This window comes from Ceratotherium simum, chromosome 3, assembly GCF_057802395.1.
Source record: "Ceratotherium simum simum isolate JZ-2026a chromosome 3, ASM5780239v1, whole genome shotgun sequence".
In the NCBI taxonomy this organism is placed as follows: domain Eukaryota; kingdom Metazoa; phylum Chordata; class Mammalia; order Perissodactyla; family Rhinocerotidae; genus Ceratotherium; species Ceratotherium simum.
This window is the reverse complement of record NC_141902.1, coordinates 4,546,999-4,571,545: the sequence shown is the minus strand read 5'-3', so window position 1 is coordinate 4,571,545 and position 24,547 is coordinate 4,546,999. Positions and strand designations below refer to the sequence as shown.

Sequence of the window (24,547 nt, the reverse complement as noted above, 5' to 3'; positions counted from 1 at the left end):
AAAATTGATCTGATCGTTTAAAAGAGGCAAGCGACAAGGTATGTTCCATCTTCAAACAAGGAGCAATAGACTCAAATTATAATCACCTAAAAGTATGTGTGTATGTGTGTGTGTGTGTATACAGAGAGAGGGAGAGAGAGAGCGGGGGAGAGAGAGAGAGAGAGAGAGAGAGAGACTAACTTGCTGAAGGTAAGATTGTTCACAAGCTGCCTCAGAAAATAATCGTGTTTTCCAAAAATTATTGGAGGGAACAAAAACACCTATTGTAGGATTGTCACATGATTTATTAAATGTTACTTTGGGTGTTGCCCAAGGTCAAAATGGCTGCTTCAATTCAAATCTTTTTCAACTGCCAACAGATACTAATGTGTATGCTGAACAAATTAGTTTTTCTTGCCCAAATTAACCAATATAACACATTTAAAACACTGGAAGCAGAACTTCTTTTTAACAGATTGCTCTGAGGGAAAAAAAGACTCAGAAACATTTCAAGAAGGACTTTTGCTAAAGCAAATTAGAGCTAAAAGCTCTAATTTTTGAATTAGGCATCTGAGATAAAATGGCTTTGGAGAGAGAAGTACTAATTTCCAAGATACTATATCTTTCCATTGCTCTGTAAAATTTATCTTCTTTACAGATAAGCTGCAAAGGATATCTACATAGAAACAGATATACAAACAAAAATAAAATAATTTAAGTTGATTTATCAAGTATTCTGATGTTATTTTAAAGAAGAAACCGGAAGGCAGTATCCTTCATAAAATAGCAGATTTGCAGTCTTTAAAAATAAGTAATTGCAAAGTAACACATATTTATATGCATGATATTTGAACTAGTCTATGAATCCAGTATTGTACCTAGTGATCACTGCTATTCTAAAGTGAAGTTAATCATAAACCAGAAAACGGGAAAGATTCAGGTAAAATTCACAAGGAGATATCTTTAACAAACTTTTAAAATTTTAATTCATCCGGCACTGAAATCTTGTCGTTATCTATATTAAGAACCTTTTTCCATAAGATTTCAAGTGCCTTGCATTTTTTCTCTAGATGCAATAGGTGCAAAGCAGCCAAGCACGTGTCTTCAAGTCACTTTTATTTTTCACTCCTGGCTTTCACTTAGAACAGACATCTGAGTTATTTTAACACTGGAACTTGTGATGAAATGTTGTCATCCATGCATCTTCTCTTTAATTAAAGCCTGCAGTTTCTAGGAAATTCCTAAAGTGATTAGTAGAAGATGTGTTTTCTGATGTAAGCATTAAACATAAATCAGACTTTTGTTCGTAACAATTTCAAACTTGAAGATGACTTAAAGAGATCATCTTACTCAGTTCCTCATTTGCATACGGAAATTGGTGTAGAGATGCTAGAATTAGACCCAGTGGCAGAATCTGAATGAATCCTACACTACAGTGTCCTATTTCCCTCCTATTCCAGAGTGGACCCCTTCTCACAGTTATAGTAAAAACTGTGTGTAGTGTTGTATCTTCATTAACAAAACTGCAGCTGAAAAACATGACCAAAGGCAGAAGTTCATACCTCAAAATTCATTAATTTACACATTTTCTAGGCTCTTTTGTAAGATGCAATTATGACTGATGAAAGGAAGAGCTTATATTCTCTTAGGAGACAGAGACAGAGAGAAAGAGAGAGAAAAGAGAGACAAATAGACATATTATTTAGGAATAGTAGGTTGAAATTGCTGAGTCCAGAAAAAAGGTGCAGATTTAGAGGATAAAAAGATTAGATATAGCTGGAGGTTTCAGAGAGAAATTTCATGAGAGAAATGGCCTTTGACTGTTGCCTTAAAGGTGGGAGAGAGTGGGTTCATAGAGGCGACTTTAAGCATATTTATGACAAAGGAAATGAAATTACAAAAAGCAGGGAATTCAAAAGTGCACAGGATAATGAACTGTTCACCTTGATTGGAATATGGTCTATGATCTCAGAGAAGGGTGGGGGATCCTGTTTGCCAATTCAGGAATCTGAACTTTGAGTCAGAGGTGATGAGAAGCCACACAGGGTTCCGAACAGAGAGGGAACAATCAATGCTCACTTTCATGCCTTTGCTACAGAGAATAGTTACCCAAGAAAATCATGTCCACTAGATTAATCCTTGGGCGAGAGGCAAGAAAGGGCAATTTTTTTTTTCAGATGGACCTGGAAATAATGAGAACCACTAATATAAAGCAAACAAAGAGAAACTTGAGGTGATGGTTAAGAGGACGACAATGTTAAAGCTCTCGGAACCCACTACACTTTCTTGCCCATAACAGCTAGACAAGAATTTTCTGTCACTTGCAAGTGAAAGTATTCCTGCTCATAAAGGGATATTCATCTGACAGCAATGTTCTGAGGAGTAGGGAAGATCAGAGGCGGGGAAAATAGTAGGAATTTCTTGAAGGAGATAAAAGGGCCTACCTAGAAAATGACAGTGGCACTGGAGAGGCAGGAATGGATTCTGACAAGGTTTTGAGAACTAAAAGCTAACAGTGAGGAAGTACTATCTGTGTGTCACACACTACTAAACACTTTTCCAGCATCATCTAATTCAATCCTCAGAGAAATCTATGATATAATGGATGAAAATAAATCTCCATCATGACAGATATGAAAAATGAATATTGATAGAAATTATAGTTAAAGTATCAAAGGTGGAATTTAAACCAGGTATCTAATTTCAGAATCCAATATCCTAATTTCCAAATGCATTCTGGGAAAAAAGGAAGACAGAATGGTGACTCTAATCTTGGTAACAGAGAGGAGGGAGGTCCTTTAGATGGGACAGAGAACTCAAGAGGAGAAAAAATAACTAAGGGGAATCACTATAAGTTTAATTTTAGTCATGTTAGATTTTAGAATTCATCAGGAAGCTAAGTTGAAATGTCACAGAAGCTGTTGAATATCTCAGATACAAATGTGGGAAGATATGCACAGCAGTGAGAGTTTAAGTCACTATATTCCCAAGTAAGAGAGTGTAGGATAAGAGAACAATAGGACCAAAACTTGATCTGGAGAAAGGAAGAATAAATAGCAATAAAGACAAGATTGGAAAGTAAAAATAGAACTAGCATGTGTGACATCAAAAAAGACAGACAAGAAAAATGTACTAACAAGAATGAGCGTTCGCTCAATAAACATGGCCTTTGCATGGAGCCAACATTGTAAGAGAGAGGTAGGTAGGTAGGTAGGTAGATAGATAGATAGATAGATAGATAGATAGATAGATAGGTGATAGATAGATAGATAGATAGACGTTAGAGAGAGAGATAGAGAGATGATAGATAGATACATGATAGATGATTGACAGATAGATCGATAGATAGATGTTAGAGAGATGATAGATAGAAAGATAGATATACATCATACACATTTATATCTCTCTAATAGTTGTATCATCTGCATCTATATCTGTGTGATCGATTGATATTCATTTATACCTTAGAGTTTCAAGTCAGCACTTCAAGTGAAAACATATTACTTATATATTTTAACTCAGCAATAAAACACTATATTTATCATTTTATGTTGTACACAAAGCAGTTAGCTTATCTTCAAGAAGAGACATCTTAAAACACTAGAATCACTGGAGAAAATGTTGACACTGCCTGACACTAAGAATAATGAACTAAGAACAACTGAATGAACATCAGATTACTTCTGCCATTTCAACCTGACATTTCAATACAAATAGTTGAAGTGCTAAGAAACTGCATCTCATTTTTCTTAAATATTTTTCAATTCCTGCTTAATTTTTAATATTTTCTTCCCTTGATTAATTTTTGTATAATTAAACCCCTCAAATTAAAAAAAATGCTACTCAAGTTACATAATCTTACTAAAGGAAAACATTTTATTTCATTCATTGAGATACACTATCAAAGAACAAAATCCACATATTTAGTAATTTTCGAGAACCGTATTTGACTTCTTTCTCTTTGAAAATAGTGCAGGATTAAGAAGAAAGAGTAATTTCCACATTTAAAATAAGTCTAATAAGCATGAAATCAAGGGAGAATTTCTTACAATTTCACTATGCAGGATCAGCTTAAGTCTGGAAGTTTCCTTTTGAAGAACCTTTGCTTTTGCCTACTAGAATCTTTAGGGCTTCAAGAAAATGTTCATTTGCCAGAAGAAAGAATTCATAACATGGATCAAAATGATGTGACGGAACAGCACAAAACACAGCTACTCCCTCCCAAACAGGATACAAAGCCAGAGACCTATGAAGAACGCTTACAGGCACAGAGGTTCACGAAGATGAGTCAAAAAGCAAGCTAAAGAAATAAAAAGTATGTTGAAAAATACTTGCTTAATACACACAACTGTAACTACTACGATCAAATGAAGAAAAATCCTAGAGCAAAAGAATGAATGAACTACCATATGATCCAGCTATTCCACTGCTGGGTATTTATCCAAAGAACTTGAAAACACCAATTTGCAAAGGTACATACACCCCTGTGTTCATTGCAGCGTTATTCACAATAGCCAAGACTTTTGGAAGCAACCTAAGTGCCCATCAAGGGACGAATGGATAAAGAAGATGTGGTATATACACACAATGGAATACTACTCAGCCATAAGAAATGAGGAAATCCAGCCATTTGTGACAACATGGATGGACATTGAGGGTATTATGCAAAGTGAAATAAGTCAGAGGGAGAAGGTCAAATACCGCATGATTTCCTTCATTAAGTAGTAGATAATAAGAACAATAAATAAACACATAGAGACAGAGATTGGATTGGTGGTTACCAGAGGGGAAGTGGGGAAGGAGGAGGACGAAAGGGATAATTCGGCACATGTGTGTGGTGATGGGTTGTAATTAGTATTTGGGTGGTGAACATGATGTAATCTATGCAGAAATAGAAGTATAATGATGTACACCTGAAATTTATGCAATGTTATAAACCAATGTTACTGCAATAAACAAAACAAAACAAACAAACAAAAAAAAGAATGAATGAGACTGTTCAACATGATGAAGAGAGTAGATGCATTTAAGGGATGACAAAACCTTTCCCTGAGGCAGGAGAACTCGACCTTCTTTTAAAGTTCTAGCTCTACTCCCCCAGTAACCTGACAAGGGAAGAATATCAACTACGATTTTAGTCAACATTTCTATACTAAATTCCTCTGGTTTGAGAGGAATGTTAATATCTGATAGGAAGCCACAACTTTGAGCTTGGTGTAGTGACTCTTGTAACTTCAGGGACTCTGGAGGTTATACCTAGAGGTTTGTTATAAGAGACACCACCTCCTGTGGGGCAGAGGATTCTGCCAGAGTTCTCATCCCAAAATTATGTGGATCTTGTCTCTTCATATGTGAGCCATCCTCTAGGCAGTGGCTCTTAACCTGCGGTAATTTTGCCCATCAGGGGACACTTGGTAAGCTCTGGAGACATTTTTTATTGTTAGGACATGGTAGGAGGGGCATGCTACTGGCATCTGAAGATTAGAGGCCATGGATGCCTCTAAATAGCCTAAAATTAGTGGGATAGCCTCTCCACACAACATATAATTATATTTTGGGCAGAATAATTCTTTGTGGGAGTTTGTCATATGCATTGGGGACACTTAGCAGTATCCCTGGCCTCTACACACTAGATGCCAGTAATCTCTCTCCTCCTCCAATCAAAAATGTTTTCAGAATTTTCAAGTGTCCCCAGGATGGGGGAGTGGGAAGGCATGCTGTGGCTCCTGTCTTATACTGTAAGTGACTTTGATGCCATATGTCCCCGTGGTAGTCCCACGAGTTTGAATGTAGTTGAACCAAAGAAGACTCTCTGGTAGGTTATACAATAGAGTAGTTTACTACTAGGTTAAAAGCTATTAACACAATATAATATAATATAACCTAAAATAATATCATATACGCAAAACCCAAAAAGCTGTAGCTGGTATTAAATATTAAAATATGCTATTGGATCAAACAATTGATAATCAATAAAGACAAAATTGCTAACAATAACATGTATGCTAACATTTTATATGAACAATGCTTGCAGGTGGGTTAAACACTTTGGTAAATGTGTATCTTCTGCTGGAGGGACAGGAAATGCCATCTTCCTCTCACAATACTGGCCTCTAATTTCTCCCTCCTGATTGAGGTGATGTGCACCGACTGAAGTGCCTTCTTGACAATCAATTTCTTACACTGTTACCTAACTTCCGAAGTGCTGATGCATTTTTTTCCCTAACCAGAGACCCATGTCTTCTGCATACTTTATATTTTCCTCTGTACTAAGCCTTTTATCAATGATATAGTTAAAATAAATTGATCAAGTCACAGGTATGTTCATGGGTTGTATTATTGTAAACTTCTAGGTGTGATTTATTCTAATGTTTTATTATTATCACCTTTTTATTGTCATGGGAAAGGAGCACAGTATTTAGGAAATGCCTAAATTTCATATTTGGGAAGAATACATTTATTTTTGGATGAGAGATAAATCTCTTTTTAACTAAGAAAGATTAAAAGGCACAGAACTTTTATAGTTACACTATATATTTATACACGTGTTTATGTTCACCTCTCTTAGGGAATATATTTCCATAAAGTGAGAAAGGGAGGAGGGAGGGATAAGAGGCAGCATAAACTTTCTTCATTCAAAATACATTTACCTTAATTACATATCTGACGGTTTTCAAGGAAAAATATCTTTTTGGTATTATGGAAATGTTATAATTATCCACTTGAATTTATTTCTGCACTACAGGGGTGGGCAGAAGGACTTGGCTGACAGCATCAATAAACACAAGATGTGGCTGGGTCAAATTGTCAATTCTTTTAATCATTCCATTAAAACTGGCTGGTCCCTATCTCACTTCTCTGCATAGGTGTTGAAAATAAAACTTTTATAAGAGTAAGTCTTTCTAAACATTAAACTATGGTTGTATCCACATTAGGATAGCACCAGAGATGAAACAAGAGAAATAAAATTATGCATTTATTTTCTTTACTGATCCATATACTGGATGAACTGATCCTCTTTCCAGGTAATCTGTGCTCGATTGCTCAATAAAGACATGGCATCTGTGCTCTACATTGAGAAACTAGAAAGGGAGAGATGTTATTTTCTTTGACAATCTCCTTAGATGGTTATCTACCCTGCCATCTTCTCTGGAAGAGGAGAAAACCAGGAGCAAGGAGATTGCCCAGCATGGCAGGGGCAGTTCACCTAAAGTAAATTCATCTTAAAGACTTTCTGCAAAAGAGCATATTCACTTGGGAAGTTCAATTTTCAAATATTCAGGAGTAATAGAAAAATAAAATGTTTAAACAAATCTGTTTTCAAGGCAGCTCCATTATAATTCCCCATTAAATCTACTGGGAAATGAGGTAAGATATATTTATATGGTATATTGACTTGAAATAAAAATTCTAGAGTTTATTTTATGCAGTTCAAGTTGTACGCCATCTTATAAGAGTATTGTTTCTTCTTTTTTAAGAAAAGATCTTAACAACCTGGGGAAGAAGAAAAGTAGAATGGGAGAAAATAGCATAAATATTAACAGTGCCTCAGGGTTCAGTTGATTAACATTTCTAATAACTGCTGTAAACAACAAAGAAATGAGTACGGCCATTTCATTCAAACAAAGAGACACTGTGTAATAATGCTGAGTTCTATTTAATAGTCATTAGTGCTAAAATATGAAAAGTGAATGCTTAAAATACTATTTTCTTAGTAAACTTAAAAGCTTTTCCCAACTCACATTCTAGTCAAGTATATTACAGTTTCCCCATGAGAAGATGAAATTAAGAATTCCTTACCAAGTAGAGTTTTCACTTTAAACTTTGCCCAGGTACAGAGACCCTGGAAAGGGATCAGGCCATCAAGAATCTACAAATCTGACAAGTGTCGTGGTGCTAGAAATGTAAGAGTTGCCTTAGCCCACAAAGAGCTTAAACTATAATAGGAACAGATCAACATTAGTTAGAAAAAACAGTAAAATAGGGTATAGGAGGAATGATTTGCAAGTAAGAAAATGGATTCTTTACATTAAAATATACCAGAAGTTATATATTAAAATGATAATATAATTTCCATTTTGTGCTATTGTATAGTAGGCAATGTTCTAGTTACTTTGCAGAATTGTTTTAAATAAATACTAACTGAAAAATGGGAAACTTTTTTCTTTTTGGAAATAAGAAAAGTAAACCTCACAGAAATTAAGTTATGCGCCAAGGGCCATACATATGGTATTAAATTAGTTGAACAAGGAGGCCATTAGACTGAGGAGGCTCTAATACCCTGGTGGCTTACAGAAGCAAACCAGAATCTAAGCCCATAAATGACTGAAGGCTACAAAATTGAAACTGAAGGACAACCAACCACAAACAGCCAACTAGCTTTAAGCTAGAGCTGATCAATAATTGCTTCTGGCTTTTCCCTATAAAAGTCTCTCACCAGCTCCTGTCGGTGGAGTGTTTCTAACCACTTTCAGTTTGGCGCTGCCCAAATAGAATCAAGTTTTGCTCAAATAAACTCTTAAAATTTTTAACACGCCTCAGATTATCTTTTAACAATAGTAACAATTGATGAAAACTAGGATTCTTTGGGTCAAAGAAAATTCTTCAAATGAATGCTCTCTTCAAAGTTATCATCCTCATAGAGGACGCAGTTGTATAATCTCGATGCTGTCACTACTTAAAAAATGTTAAAAATAACCTTGAACCTACCATTTATGTTTCCGATAGTCTTTTGAATATCCTCAAAGGTAAGTTCTCAACTTTGGAGGGTGAAATTATTTAATGAGAGTAAACCAAAGTTTACTGGAATTAAGCAATTTCAGTGAAAGAAGTGAATCCAATTAGGTAATAGAAATTTGCTATGAAAAGTATACAATCATTACAAGTACTTCTTCGTGTTGCTCACACTAATCCTATAGGCAATATTACGAGAGAGTTTTGAGGAAGGCAACGGTAAAATGATAAGCAATGGTTTTGAAAAAAGTATATTATCTAGCACGTACGTTCACAACGAAGTCCTACTTTGAAGTTATAAGTTGTCTTGTGTGGACCATCAAGGAGGGCCCTTCTCAGTCACCAAGAGGCTTTCTAATAGGGTGGGACTTAGCCAGGACTTAAATGGGGAAAAGCAGGTGAAGAACCAGTGGGAACAAGAGAAATGAGGACTAGGAGCCTAGCTAAAGAGAACTACCACACTGGTGAGTCTAAGACGGGATGGGCTGAATTGATATGAAAAATAGGAAATACCTCTGGAGAAGCAGGACTTTCCATGCTCTTGAGCTGGAAGCCATCTTATCGTTCTGCTAATTAGTTAAAATTCTTGTCCACTCACTTATAACTTCCTTTGGACAGCCTTTAACACCTTTCTGTGTGAAGATGGCAAATGGCTTCCTTGTTTCCTCTTTTATCAATAGTTACCTTGTCTCTCACCTAGCTTTAGACCAGTCTCTCGTCACACTGTTATTTTCAGAGCAATTTTCCTTTTTAAAAAATCCACAAAGTAGCTATATTTGTTCAAAACAGTCATTCTATATATCTCAACACTACAGAAAATTACTCAGTAATATGTCTAACAACAATGAACATATATGTTACAGTACATTCCAATCTGTTGCTAATTTTCTTTTTCTTTATAAGGTCCATGATATTCTGCTTTGGTAGAATATACATTTTGATTGAAAGTCATTAATATGTACTCTTCACTAAATTTCTTGAGAAAAAGAGTAATCAATAAAGTCCTGATCTGTGGCTCCCTACTCCTCATCCAATTGGTCTTGCTTTGGAAACAAATAAGGAACATGGGTTTCTCAATAGCCCTGATTATTTTCTTTCATAATTTTTCTTCATTTGGAAAATAGAAATTGTAAGTAGTGTATAAAATCTCATTTGCAGATAGCTGAAAGACTCTCACTTAATACAATTTAACTCTATCATCAGTCTTTGGTTTTCAGTGTATATTTTATACCTCATAACAGAAATATCTTTAATGCAGGCACAACAAATGTGCATCTATACATAAAAAAGCTTGAATAATAAAAGTGACATTCACTGCAGCATATCTTCTCCAACTGATTTTCAAGGAAATGTACTTCAAAATATACTCACTTTACTAAAAGATTTTGACAGTGCTTTGAGATGAAACCATTTAAAGGATAGTTTTTATTAAAAATAAAATGTTATAGTTTATGAAATTAAATTCACAGTATATAATATTATAAGCTTAAATATACTTATATAATACAAATATAAGGATAAGAAAAACAATAATTTCTTTCAGGAGGACAATAGGTATATCTTAGTTTCTTCATTTAATATACATATTTGAATATATTCATCCAGTGGCATTTTTATTTAATCAGTATTCAAATATCAGTACTCTAATGAATAATAAAAAATTGTCTTTATTACTATTACTTTGTTTAGGAAATTGTTCTAGTTTTGTTCAATAAGCTCTATACATACCACGATTTTTAAATGATATGAGTCATTTAACATATATAACTTTTTTTATTTTCAATGATTCTATTCTAATGCTGCTTCAAAGAAAAATGAGCTAGCAAGTTAACAAAAGAACTTGAACAAAAGTTCCAAAAACATTTGAATGAAATCAAGTAATGGCTGAAAATTTGAAGGACTATTATTAAAACTTTATACTGTACTTTGAAGTTTCTTCTAGCAATTTTTTAAAAATTTAACTTTAAACCACTATTTTTCAAAATCTTATATTTATATTTGCAACTTCCTATTCTGGTCCATATGATTGTGGTAATTGGCAATTGTAGAAGTTAAAAATATTGTAGAATAAATTTCGCTTTCCAGGAATGTGCAATGTGCACAAGAATTTAATAATTTACACTGTTTCACTATGGTGATTAAGCTACCCAATGAAGAATGGTGTAGAATACCTCTAGGCTTCGGTCACTTGCTAAATTGCACTCCACCTACACATTTTAAGAAGCAAATCAATTTGAGATAGTAAATAATTCAAAAAGTTTTAATAAAATGATTGCTTTATAATCTTAACATTGGGTAAGAATAAATCTCATTTGTAGATTTAGAACATTAAACTTAATGGACTGTTCCATTATTTATATAATATGGAAATATATATACTATTATTTTTATTTAGGCCCTTACAGTCTACATTCATCAAAGTCCTACATACAATTACTCCTGTGCTGCTTTCGAGGAAGACTGGCCCTGAGCTAACATCTGTTGCCGATCTTCCTCTTTTTCTTTTTTCTCCCCAAAGCCCCAGCACATAGTTGTATATCCTAGTTGTAGGTCTTTCTAGTTTTTCTATGTGGGACACCACCTCAGCACGGCTTGATGAGCGGTGAGTAGGTCTGTGCCCAGGATCCGAACCAGTGAACCCCGGGCCACCGAAGCAGAGTGCACGAACTTAACCGCTATGCCACTGGACTGGCCCTCTCCTATGCTCCTTTTGATGGGCTATTGTTTACTTGGACACAAGTAAAACTAAACGAGGAAAAAAATGTGCCTTGGAGATACCAGATTTTTTTGGTTCTTATTTATTAGGGCCATCTCTTTTTCATTCTTTTACATTTCAAAGCAGATAAAATTATAAATAAGTATATGTGTGTGTATATATACACATATATATTCTGTGTGTGTGTGTGTGTGTGTGTGTGTGTGGAAAACAGACTGTCCCAGAATTTGCCAACGTAATAAACATTTAAGAAAGGAGATCTTAATAAACTAAAGTGTTTAGTTCAAGTCCTGTAAAAGGTATTTCATAAGAGTCAGAATAATTTGACATCTTCTTCCTTCATACACTTGGATAATTTTAGGTATCAAACTATATGCAACAAGTCCTTAGATACTTCTGCAACCAAGATAATAAAAACCAGTCATGCAAGAAGTATGCAGTGTATATATTCTTATTCCATTTGTTATCATAACTTACATTTACTCAACACATTTACTGAACAGCTATAATGTAAAATATATTATGCTGGGAATACAAAATATATAAAGCAGCTTGTTAGCTGCAATAATGTAACTAATTGCTGAAGATGATATAAACACATGCATGCATATGTATGTATATGTGTGTGCATATGTGTATGAATTAACTTAGTATTTTATATTCCATATGAATACTTCTTCCATGTAGTATGGTTATCCAAGTTAAGCACAAATAGCATACTTTTAAGAAATCAATATAAAAGAATGTTTACCATTATAAAAATATTATCAGAATTCCTGCATTATTACTTTTGCCGGAATAAGCCTTAGGCAGGCATGCAGGCCGGACCTGCTAGCAGGAATTATGTGCCTGGAAAATCAACGTTTGATTCACTGAGGAATATTCTGGAGTTGTTACCAGTGATTTGTACCTGGCAAACACTCAGACACATAACCAGATTCTTCAGAAGAGTTGGGAATACATGAAAGGGAGCATCTTGAAAGGCATGATGGCATCCTCACCTAGCTGACAAGACTGCTGTCATCCAGCTGACTTCCTGATAGGCCTGGGAAGCTTGCCTCTGAGAGTAAGCGCTGTTAGATTACACCTCCTCTTCTGCGAAGTCATCTGGGGATGCAGATCTTCTCACATACATTAAATCAACTAGACTTTGCCTATGTCTATTGTTGTCTTTTAGTCAATCACATCTTGTGACACTAGAGACTACTGTGCCAGTATTTATTGTCATCCACTATTATTGAATTTTAAAATCTTGTGCTGAACTTAACATTTTCTATGGGACTGATTAAGAAGCAACAACAACAACAAAAAAGGGAAATTTAGCTCACCAATAGAATTCTGGAGATTAGTATATTCTATGGAGATTGAAGATCCTGGTTCTTGAAACTTTAATTCAAAATTCCCTAGAGCCGCTGGGTTCCACAGCTTTTCTTTGTATCAGAGCTTCCTGGAGACATGTGAGCAGAGTGAAAACTAACTGCCCTAATAGCCTTGGGAACACTGAAGCTCGTGCAGACTCCGGAGGAAGCACAGAATCCCGTGATTACCAACAAGAATGAATGTCCCAAATTGTTTCAGCTTCCTCTGCGGTCACTTGAGGGTTTCTCTCTTTTTTTGGAGAATTGAGGAGAGGTTTCTCTCATTCTTTTTTCTTTCTGAAACCTGTTTTCACAGGAACCTCCTACCCATGAGCTTATTGTCATAAGGATAAGGGCCAGTGGGGAAAAATGCAATACCGAAGGGCTGAATGGAGCTTGCTATCTAAATGCTAGTTACATTATTTGGAGAAAAAACTAGTAATCAACTGGAAATCAGCCAAGGGATTTGACAAATATCAGTTTGCACATTTACAGGACAAATAGCATACTGGAATTTGAATTTCCTTAGAATAGGGACAGGGAATGGTTGAGTAGCACCCAGAACCTTGCTCCTCTCCCCCTCCCCCACATACTTTACACATAAATGCATTTGTTGTTACCTGTTCCAAACATAATCCTTCCATATCTCAATTATTCTTTCAAATTTAAAGTCAGTCAATTCAATCTGCCAGCATCCTGAAGTCTAATATCAAAATAGACATTTTTGGAATAAATTCTATTTTCCATTTTCTGAGTTAGAGAAGAACCACAGAAAGAAAACAACATCATCGTTTATTGAAGTGTATAGTTTCATCCAATTCATTCATTGTCTTGAAGACTTTGCCACCATGTATTTAACACATAGTTTATCAACTGAAATTAGCAGCAGCGCTACTGGAGTCTGAACAGACTACGTTCAGCTTTGCTTCTCCTCTTTCAGCGATATTTGCACCACCTGCCATCCGAGCTCCAGGGCATCCTCTAATAACCCAACACCAGCGACACTGTTAAACTTCTTCTTAAATTTGTGAACTTAGGTACTTTTAATACTAAAAGCAAATATAAAGCACACAATGTCTACAAATTTTTTTTGTTAGAACTGTAACTGATCTCACTAAAAATACTTTAAAATCTTTCATATTCAACTCACAGTTAAACAATTATCTGTTAAGAAAGTCAAGTAAAAATTCAGCACCTAATATCTGCCTGAATTATCTCAATATTTGTAGATAATTATGTAATCTACTCAGAACTTCAGATATGCAAACATAGCATTTCAATGATTAGGTCTCCACAATTTAAGCACAGGGATGCCTTAAAATAGGTGGATAGTTTGGGCAAAGGGCACACAATTGCCTGAAGTAGAAACATGAACTGAAAACAAGAGTGTTATAATCCGAATTAGCAATTACTTCCAGTCTCCACTTTGCTTCATTGCACACGGCCAGTTTTTGATCACTAGGGTTGTTGACTCTTTGGCATTACCCAACCACCTAATGACTCTTTGGCATTACCCAACCACCTAACACCATCATAATCATCACACACACACTAATACAATTCTTTTCTATTAGTGTGTATTAGTTCAAGTAATAGGCAGATTTAGGGAAAATTATAGTTTAAATTGGGTAGCAATAACGTAGAAATATTTTATCCTGATCCAGTTTCAAAAATCACCTCATTTTACAGGTAGAATAATGGTAGCATTTCTTCCCTGGTCCCCCAATAGAAACACATAGAAAAAAATTTACTTACACTGCACGATGAGCTGCACCAAGGCTTCTCTTGGTTTCACATTAAATCCATTGTACTGGCTGGTCTGACATCTGTACATTCCCGACATTTCCCTAGATACATTCACAATCCTCAGTGTTCCGTCATAACTCTCCATCTGCATTGACCCATCAGGCATTGCAACTTCCTTATCCGCTCTAGACCAAAGGATGATGGGTTTAGGTTTTCCAGTTACTTGACATTGCAGTTCTATTGTGTCTCCTTCTCTGGTGACCAAAGGTGATTTTTCCTGTGGAACAGTCAGATTGGGTGGAACTTGAAATGGGAAAAAGAAAATTTTTCAAGGTTAGTATAAACTGGTAAAGCATATTCAAACACAGAAAATCATAAGGAAACAATTTCTGCTGGTTGAAGAAATGTGGTAATTCAGATGAAAAAAGTCATAGAGACCTTGGGAATAAGTGGCACATACTCCCCCTTAGAATATTCTGAATTGTTTTCATGGAACTCCCTCAAATGAGGTCTTCAAACATTAGCAAAATAAATAAAGCATTAAATTGGACCGTGAATGGTCAACATGAGAACAATACACTCAATGACTTGTCATTATCAGCCATTAACTGGGTCTTTAGAATCTGCCTTTCCAGAAGAGTGATCCCGCCAGCTGAGGGTAGGATTCAGCTTTCAGTCTTCTGCTTCCTGCACTCTTCCCTCTTACCCAAGGACAAGAGAGGGATAAGGGGCATTGTAGACTTAGCAGACACACTAAACACAAGTAGCAGGAGAGGGGAAAAGAAGAACCTCTGATATAAATCAGAAGTTTTGACTCCAGTTTAGAAACTTGCCAAATTGCTTATGTTTAGGGTTTGTTTTCTCCCCAGTGGAAATGGAATGGAACAATTGACTACAATGCCACTCTGACAATCCACTGTATTCTTCTCTTTCGGGCTTTAATATTTTTTGACATTTGAATTTCAGAGAATTTCACATTAAGACATTTTTAGATCATTGTAAATAGTTTGTCATGGTTTGTCACTATTTCTGTAAAATTAACTTTAGGTGAATTTTCAGAAATATATTTCAATGATATAAGAATTGTAATTTTCTCAAGTAAAGATAATTTCTGATTTTCTGAAGATATTTATGAAAAAAATAGGGTGATTTTACTGGAACTTACTTTACTGTGCTGGAATATATTTATGTTAGGGTTTAGTGAAAAACATGAACCAGTAAGAGGCAAGTACTACTCAATGAGTTTTCTTTTAAACAATATAACCTGTTCCATTGGAAGACTTTTATTTTGTATACAAATGTATATGAATTAAAATGTATTTATGCAATAGACATCTATCAAAAAAGCATGGGCTAAATTAGAATGCCAGAATAAGAATAACCAGAAATATATGAATAATTCTATCCTTCCGATAAATGTCATATGCTCCCTTTGGAGGTAGTACTGCAGATGGATGAAAAGGCAAAGGATTTGTTCTCCCTGCTAGCATTACTGCGCTCTAGTGCCCGGGAACAAAAACAAACATAATTAATTTGTAAATTAGTTTTCAATGAATGTTGAAATGTTGTTTCTCTTATTATACGTAGAGAAACATAAATTCAAGTCCAAAGTGATATGAGAATTAATTATTTTGCTATTTAAGTATCTTCAGGTCTACTTTTTCATTTAATTCCTTCATTTACTTCTTATTTAAAAAAAACTAGTTAAATAATACATAGCATCTTAGAAATTAGAAAATATGAAACATGAACCACCAACTTCTTGAAGTAGATATATACGATCTAGGAGTTGGCAATAACAAAATATATGTTTAAAAATGGCTGCATTTTAAAAATCTACATGATTAAATAATTTATTCTTGTAAATATAAACAATTAAATGATTTAGTTAAATAACTTGTTCTTTTTTGAAGTGAATCACAAGGCAATGATGCAATTCTAAGCAGCATCTTGTAACAATAGGATCAGAAAGAAGCTGCAATTTTTATTCACTATGCCAGGCATAGTTCAGGATTTTACATTTTCATTTAATTCCCTTGATAATCCTAAGGATCAATTATTTAATAATGAAATTTAACAACTGAGAACACTGAGAATAAGATAGGACGAATACTTTGAACTGAAAAAAATCCAAATTGAGGCCAATTTACAGCAGGCGGCCAATGTAGAAACATGACCCCTGAAGCAGCTTCAATAAACTACGGCATCTGGAATAAACAACCTGAGTTAGCACTGGACTCCTCTCCTCCTGCTCATGGCCGCTCTGCTCCTCTGGGCAAACTGGACCAATTTCCCTGCCCATCTCTTGGTCACTGTCTCAGGCGCAACAAGAAAGAGTCAAGGCAGAAATGTGAGGGGGTAAATAACACTTATTTTGCAAACTACCCTATCTATCTATTGTATATTTTATATACCTATATCTATCTTAAATATCTGTTTCTATCTATATTAGAAAATTTCCCATACATAAGTCAGCACTGCTTATAAGATAAACCAATCCAAATAAATATCCAAATTTTGATAAATTTATGTGAAATAAATGAAAAGAAATTATGAATTAAAAGATTATTTAATGGAGTGTTATTATTTGACATCTTCCATCCTCTTCTCTTCCAAAAACAAGCCACATGACCTTGGCCAAACTTCACCACTCTGAGCATTAATGTCTTCATTTTTTAAACTAAGAATTTGTACTTTATGAGCCCCAAAGTTGTTAATATTCTAACTATAGGAACAAATAGTAAAGAATTAATGATAGAAGTGGTGCTAAATGAAAGTATTTATTTCCTGACTTAATAAGATGGATATTTAAAGATCTTATTACATTAGGCCATTCTAATAAAAATTGATCCTTGACTAGCTATATTTTTTATCATGCTAAATAGTTCAAAAATTCTTTTTAAATTTGTTTGTTATTCATTTCTTTAGATAAACTTTCCTCTCTATGTAATCAAAACTACAGAAATGTAAACCTCAGTTTTAATCTAAGTAACTTACAAATAGATTTTTTAATAAATTAGACCAATTTTTGCTAAACAGCAAAGTCTAATTAAAATATAGTGTATTCTCCATCTCTTCCACGAGGTCTTTTAAATCTTGAAATCAGAGTTAATCCTTTCTTTGCAACTCTCTTGGCCAAGAAGACCTTACAACTTCTCAAAGTTTTTATAGGCTCCTCTCTCTCTGTCCACATTAAATTTTCCTTTCTCTAGCATTCTATACTCAACTCTGATTACTATAAATTTTTCTATTAGGAGATCCCCTTTGTTCTCATGAATTTCTCTGCTTTATATGTTGATAATATAAATTCTAACTTTATCCCAAGACTATGATTGGAGCCTATTTGTAGAGTCCCAAAGTCTTTCAAATCCCCAGGCCTAAGCACTATTTATTTCTTGACTTAGTGGAGAGTTAATTATCAACACATCTCATCTGCTGATTAACAACCATAGAGCTTTCTTTGTTTTACCACTTTCCCTTCCTCACCACTTCCAATCAGCTGCCTTGGTTCCTCTATCAAAAAGTCTCTCATATCTGTCTATTCTTTTCCTGGTAGAAGTCGTCACTCTCTCTTCTTGTGACAGTGCCCTAAGTGGACTCTTTGTCACCAATCTAATTCCTCCAGGCCCCCGCTACCCTGTCATAAGCTTTATCATCATAAGTACAATTCTGCTCACGTCACTAGGAAAACTAGTATCCTCATTGAGAGTGCTCTTCATGACACTGCTTTAATAAAAAAAAAAAAAATGAAAGCCTGACGGATTTATTAAATAAATCGTAGTACAGTCACACAAGAGAATACGATGCAGTCTTTTTAAAGGATGATGTAATAGACCTACATTTATTGATAAAGATATATATTGTTAAGCAAGAAAAGCATGCTAGTGAATAGTATGAATAGCTGTAACTACTATTAATAAGTGAGTACAACATGTTGCTGAGCAGTATGAACATTAGCATCAAATTTTGATATAAAAAATAAATATGCCAATGAATGTTATATACGCCCATGAATGTTAACAGGGAGCTTCTTTAAGGGGAGAATATATATGATTCATTATTGTATTGTCAGCATCCAGCACTCTATTTTGCACATGATAGGAACTCAGTAAAAAGTTTTACATCGAATGTACAAATTAAGACAGTGAGGCAGTTGTACCCTGATTCAGGGAAGAGAAGGAGACTTATATGGGGAAAAATCTAGATGAAAAAAAGGCCCAGAAAGAACTATACCAAAACACTAACAGTGGTTCTCTCTGAGAGTGGAGTTATTGGTAAATTTTATTTTCTTTGTATATTTTCCTTCTTTTTCACTCTCCTACAATATGTGCAGTGCTATCAGCATATTTCAGGCTATAAGAAGCCCAGAAGAACTTAAAATGTTAATGCAATCTATTTTCCAAAGCTCATTTGATGAAAACTCCACTTTTTAATAACACAAATGTATCACTCTAGACATGGTGTTCTGGACCACACAGTCTGAGCAATGCTCCTGTAGAACAGCTCACTCCTATAACCCTCATTCACCTGCAGTTTCACTGATGAGGGAACATCAGTGCCCTGAACAAGCAGTTCTTTCCCATGTTCAGCATGTCTGGTCCTTGCTGTCTTCTAGCACCCCTGCTGCCCCATGTGTTGAGATTCAGGTCAAACATTACCACTTTTACAATAATGTTGCCTACCCCTAGGCAGAGTGGGCGGTCTCTCTTCCTGAGCACATGTTACATTGTATACCCATTCAACGTGTTCTCCTGGCTTTGCCCTACATTTTCTCCTTTGTCTGTATCCCTGACCAGACAGCAACCTTGAAGGCACAGAATTCTTTCTCTTTCACTAAAGCCTGCTGCCCTCCTTTCCTGCTTGGCATAGACAGGAAGTCATGAGATAATTTAGGAAGGAAGGGAGGGAGAGAGGGAGAGAAGGGTAAGAAGGAAAGCAGATAAAAACTATGAACATAATAGAAGTAAACCTAATAGATAAAAATCATGAACATTTTAGAACAAAAGTGATAAAAGCAATGAAATGTAATTCTACAATTAGTTGCCCATACAAGTTGCAGAATCTTCTGCAAAATATTTTGTTACTATAGATTTCAGATGCAGTCAATCTTGGGATGTGTGGGGTGTGTGAGAGAGTTAAGAGTCAAAAAAGGACTCTTCCAATTTTCCTTTTCTTTCTCTTTTCATTTAAAGATTCAGATACATAAGCTATAAATTAAAAACAAGAACCACAACAACAGAGGAAAGAGCCAATTTGAGGATATGCCATTTAATTTTGTCACGATATTTTTTTATGTCTTTTCCCTAATCAACTAAATTATTTTTTCTTAAAATATTGTCCCCAAATGAAGTGAACTTCTTTTATTAAAAAATAAATTTAAAACCTTTAAAGTTTTACTAAAGGTTTTATTAAAGACAAATTAAGTCTCACAATGGAAACAGCAAATTAAGTAGAAAAATTTGACATCTGCACCTTGTGAGATCCACATTTATTCCTAATGTACTTGATAGAAAAATGTCCCTCCAAGTAAAAACACAAAGATACATTCTCTGACGTGTAGTCTATAGATCGCCCTTCCTTTAATTTTTCTTATCTGAAACACTATGTAGGAGATGCTATCATCAGAGAAACTTGAAAAACATGATATGGCATCAATGTTTCTCATTCCAAACATAAAGAAATAGACAAGTAATTTGAACAAACTGGTTTTCTGTCAACTCTCCCACTGTATCACAGACCATAAAATAAAACAAGTACAGAAAATGAAAACATTTTTATTTCTTCATGGGGAAGGAAGCCAGGAGGTTTAATCTTTAGTCTTTACTCAGAAAACGACTGGCTTATTTTCCTAACTCAAAAGAATGCAGGGTAAGGATAGTTCATCTGAACTATATAAGAAAATATCATGCTGTGTGAAATAGAGACATCAGAATATGCTTATTGTGGACTTATTAGTTTAAAATATATAAACATTTACAGTGTACTTTAATAGTAGATATTGAAACAAAAGATATATTTCTTTCAAGATAAAAATCATAATAAACTAAATAATAAGTAGAATTGTCTCCAGAAGAACAATCAGACTCATATTTTCAAGAATCCTAAAATAAGTATAGCACTAATTTCATTATACTTAAATTTTAGGGAGAAACAGTTTGCAACACATATGTATGTTCTGAACTAGAATGTACAATCTATATATAAAACATAAATCAATTAAAAAGATTCAAAAGAATTGTGTGTTTATGAAAGTGCCTTCTAAAAGTCAGAATTCGAGAATTCTCATGCTGATCAGATCTATACAAACAAATGTAAAAAAGTAAGACTCATGGAAATACTGAATTTGTAGCTATAACTAATCCAAATGAACCAGATCCATTGTGCTATTGTAATCTTCAAAAACAACAGGTGAGTTAAAAAAATTTACTACAGACTTGATGTGAGTTTCATCCTTGGTGATCTGCTGACTTAGGGTTAGCAATATCCTTATTTCAGACCACACAGTCCTTTAGGAAAGATAGCCTCTCACACTTGAGTCTCTCTCAGTGTCCGCGTCAGCAGTTCTCCACCTCTTTTTTGCTGATACATTACAGATTAGCTTTGTAAGCATGAGACATGCACATGGATATATTCAGATTTCGAAGTTTTGAGAAATCACAAAATAATTTGACATGGAAGTAAAGAACTGAACAGTTCACAACTGCAACAATTACCAATGACAGATCAGTAATGACTTCTCATGATGGACTATGGGATAAATAACTTAAGCCATTGGTTAAGTGAAATTGTCAGCATGCTTGTAACTCCACTCATTTCTCTCCCACTCAAGAAAATATATTCAGTGTAAGTGAGAATAATATCATTACTGAAATCTGTGTTTAAAAATCTCCATACATTAATATTGGAAATATTCTAATCATGGTGCACCTCACAGCTGATTTGGACACATCACTAAGATCGGAAATAATTGCCTTAATACGTGAAACATAAGAATGTGATGTTCTGTGGCCATTGGGAAATATTCATACGACAATATAAGGCAAATTTGAGAACTTCCTTCAACTTAAAAATAATTCCAATCCAAGTCTCCAAAATACTTTTTAAACTAATAAGCTTAACGCATTTTCTTAATAATTATGATTCAATTAAAATATACAGAAAAGTGTGCTTGAAAGATATTGACGGTGACAAAAGAAATCCAACATGATAAGACTCCTCACTTATTAATGGACCTGCTGATGTTTGCTTCCTTTTAGAGACCACGAGTGGTAAAATACGATGTTTGATGAAAGACAGCAGCACTCTACAGTTCATTTCTCATGGAAGGAGTAAAGATTGCTAATGGATACTAGAATCAATTCGTTTTATAAAAATACAAAGAAATAATATGGTGAATTATATGATATACAGCACATACAATGTTTTTGTGGTTGTTGTTTTCAAATATGTAGAACTTCCCTGAGCCACAGGTTAATAAAATATTACATTGCATTGCTAAAGTTCTTTCTGGATTATCATCCGCCATATAAATAAATTACTAAAATCCAATTGACTAATGTCTTTTCATCTGCTAAAAAAATCTTATCATTTCTGAATTAATCTTTCTTAAAAATCCTGTCATTCTACCATTCGAACATCTTCAGTAGGTCCCCATTTTCTAGAATAGGTCTAAATCCCATTGCTTGTTTTCCATCTTACCTGCCAACCTTATTAAGCCACAGTGCATCTAGGAAAAGCTCTCTATTCAATTTAGGCAGGTCTTCTGGTCTTAACACGCTTGGCACATTCCCAGCTCCACACGTTCCTTCTTTATCTCCAGGAATGACTTTGCCCTCATAATACCCACCCAATGCTTTTCCATTCTTTTAAGGCCCAATTTAAGTTTTCTGTTCTCTGAAGCCTTTCCTGATTTCTGTATCTTTTATTCATCCTCTACATCTCTGATTACAGTGTGCCAATTTATTCTACATGTATCACGACAAAATGTGCCCTCCCCTACATATGTAGCTAAAATGTCCTGAAGTCAGCACCGGGATTTTTCTATTTCCTCAGTAGTTCCCACAACACGTGACATTTTAAGGGATTTTAGAGCACTTAATAAATTCTTGATTGAGTGATGGAGCACCAATCAAGGTTACTAAGCAACCAAAGTAAGAATCCTATTGATGAATAATCACCTCTTGATTATCCAAGGCTTAATTATGAAGGATATGAATTTCAAGATCATTTTTCACACATGAACTCTATTTCTAATTAAAAACAAAAACAATAGGTTTTTGTAAAGTTAGCATTTCTACTAGATTTTAATTTGGTCATAGTATTGACACAGGAAAGTAAAATGTTGGAAGCATTTGTTCATATCAAATAATTTGTCCATGCTATGGCTCTCCTCTATTAGCAGTAAAGAAAAGGCTAGTTGGCTCTACAATAGAATGTCCACGGGACCCTTATTCTAAGATTTGTATTACTTACAGTCTTGTGGGTAAATCATGTCTGAAACAGGCACTTATTTTAAAACATGTCCTCACACCAGATAGTAAGCCTTCTGTTTTTGTCTATGATATAAATAAGCATAAATACATCTCTTACCACACTCTGTAAATCAAAACTGCCCTTTTTTGCACTGACACACACGTTTTTTTTCTCTCTTTTTTTAATCACTCACCTATAATAAATCTGGAGATACTAACAAGACAGGACTGACAATGTTTTACAAATCTAGCAATAGAGCAGAAAGAAAGTACATATTAAAATCAAACATGAAGTTAAAATACCACAGTATTTGCATCTGGAAATTCTAAGAGGAAATGTACATGCACACACATACACAGCGCTTATTTCTGAAAGAGCTGAAGAAATCTTATTACAGTGGTATTATTAGTTATTTGAAACATATGGGGAGAAGCAGGATCCTGGAGGGCAGCAACACGGAGGGTTTAGTATTGGAAGATGGAGGACCACGCAGTGCCATTCAATCAGGAAAACAGGTTTGGCAGGCAACATCTGTGGCTGTTCCAACTTCCCTCTCCCAGCAGGCGTTGCTATGGCACAAGAATAGTCTCTGAGGGATTCAACAGAGAAGATGAAAAAACAAAATAGAAAATCCTTCTCTGAGTGGCATTCATATTTCTCCTGCCACACAAGCTATAAGGCCGGTTGCAAATAAACACAGGTTCTATTCTTGCTGCCTCATAAACAGATAAGTGAATGGGATCTTAGGCTGGGGTTGCTTATGTGGCATTTGGTTAAGTTTAGTTTTTAAATATCTTGAATTGCTATGATCATCACATAATTTGGATTTCTAACTTGAGCTTATAATAAAATATTTTCTAGAATCATTAAAATAAATCTGCATTAACAAGATAATTTTCTTCTAACCTCTTTGGGAAAAGATATGAAAGCATTTCTTTTTTCTCTTTTGAACCTCCCTACCCTGACTTACTGTCTGTGTTTCTCACGCACTGAAATACAGGAATGGATGATGGTCGTTGATTAAGTATGTAAAGTAGAAAACTTTTTTTTTTTTGAAACGACTAAATAAAAAAACAGGAGCAAGACAGTTCTGCTTGCTAGTGACTCAAATTATGTTAAAATTTTAGCAAGCTAGGAATCTGGACTAAACTGAGAATACTGGGAGGAATATGGATGCAAAAGCAGCACTTTTTTTTTATTGTAATGAGAACGGAGGTATCGTAAGAGGTAAAAAATCAAAGAAAGTGCTAAGATCTTTAATTAGTAAGGTATGACTAGGTCATTTGATGAAGAGATAATCTATAACCATTTTTGGGAAATAGGGGACCAATTTCTCAACTTAAATCTCTACTGTTAATCAAGTTCCATTTCATGTTTGGTATGTTTGTTTGTTTTTTTAACAATGCAAAGGAAAGCTGAAAAACTACAGTTATTTGGTCATAAGCAACGACTAAGAATTTCAACTTTAAAAGTTGAATATTGCATTCTACACATTATACAAACTAAAAATAACAAGCAGGAGAGAGTCTCTATAGCTCAAAAG

General features: G+C 34.6%; 1 protein-coding gene across 1 annotated transcript in view; it reads right to left on the bottom strand.

The window, feature by feature from the left end:
• Positions 1-24,547, bottom strand: part of MDGA2 (MAM domain containing glycosylphosphatidylinositol anchor 2) — a 791,668-nt gene that overhangs the window by 177,792 nt on the left and 589,329 nt on the right. The window contains exon 8 of the mRNA XM_004436360.3: positions 14,542-14,835. Coding sequence (XP_004436417.2) covers positions 14,542-14,835 — 294 coding nt within the window. The remainder of the gene's footprint in view (positions 1-14,541; positions 14,836-24,547) is intronic.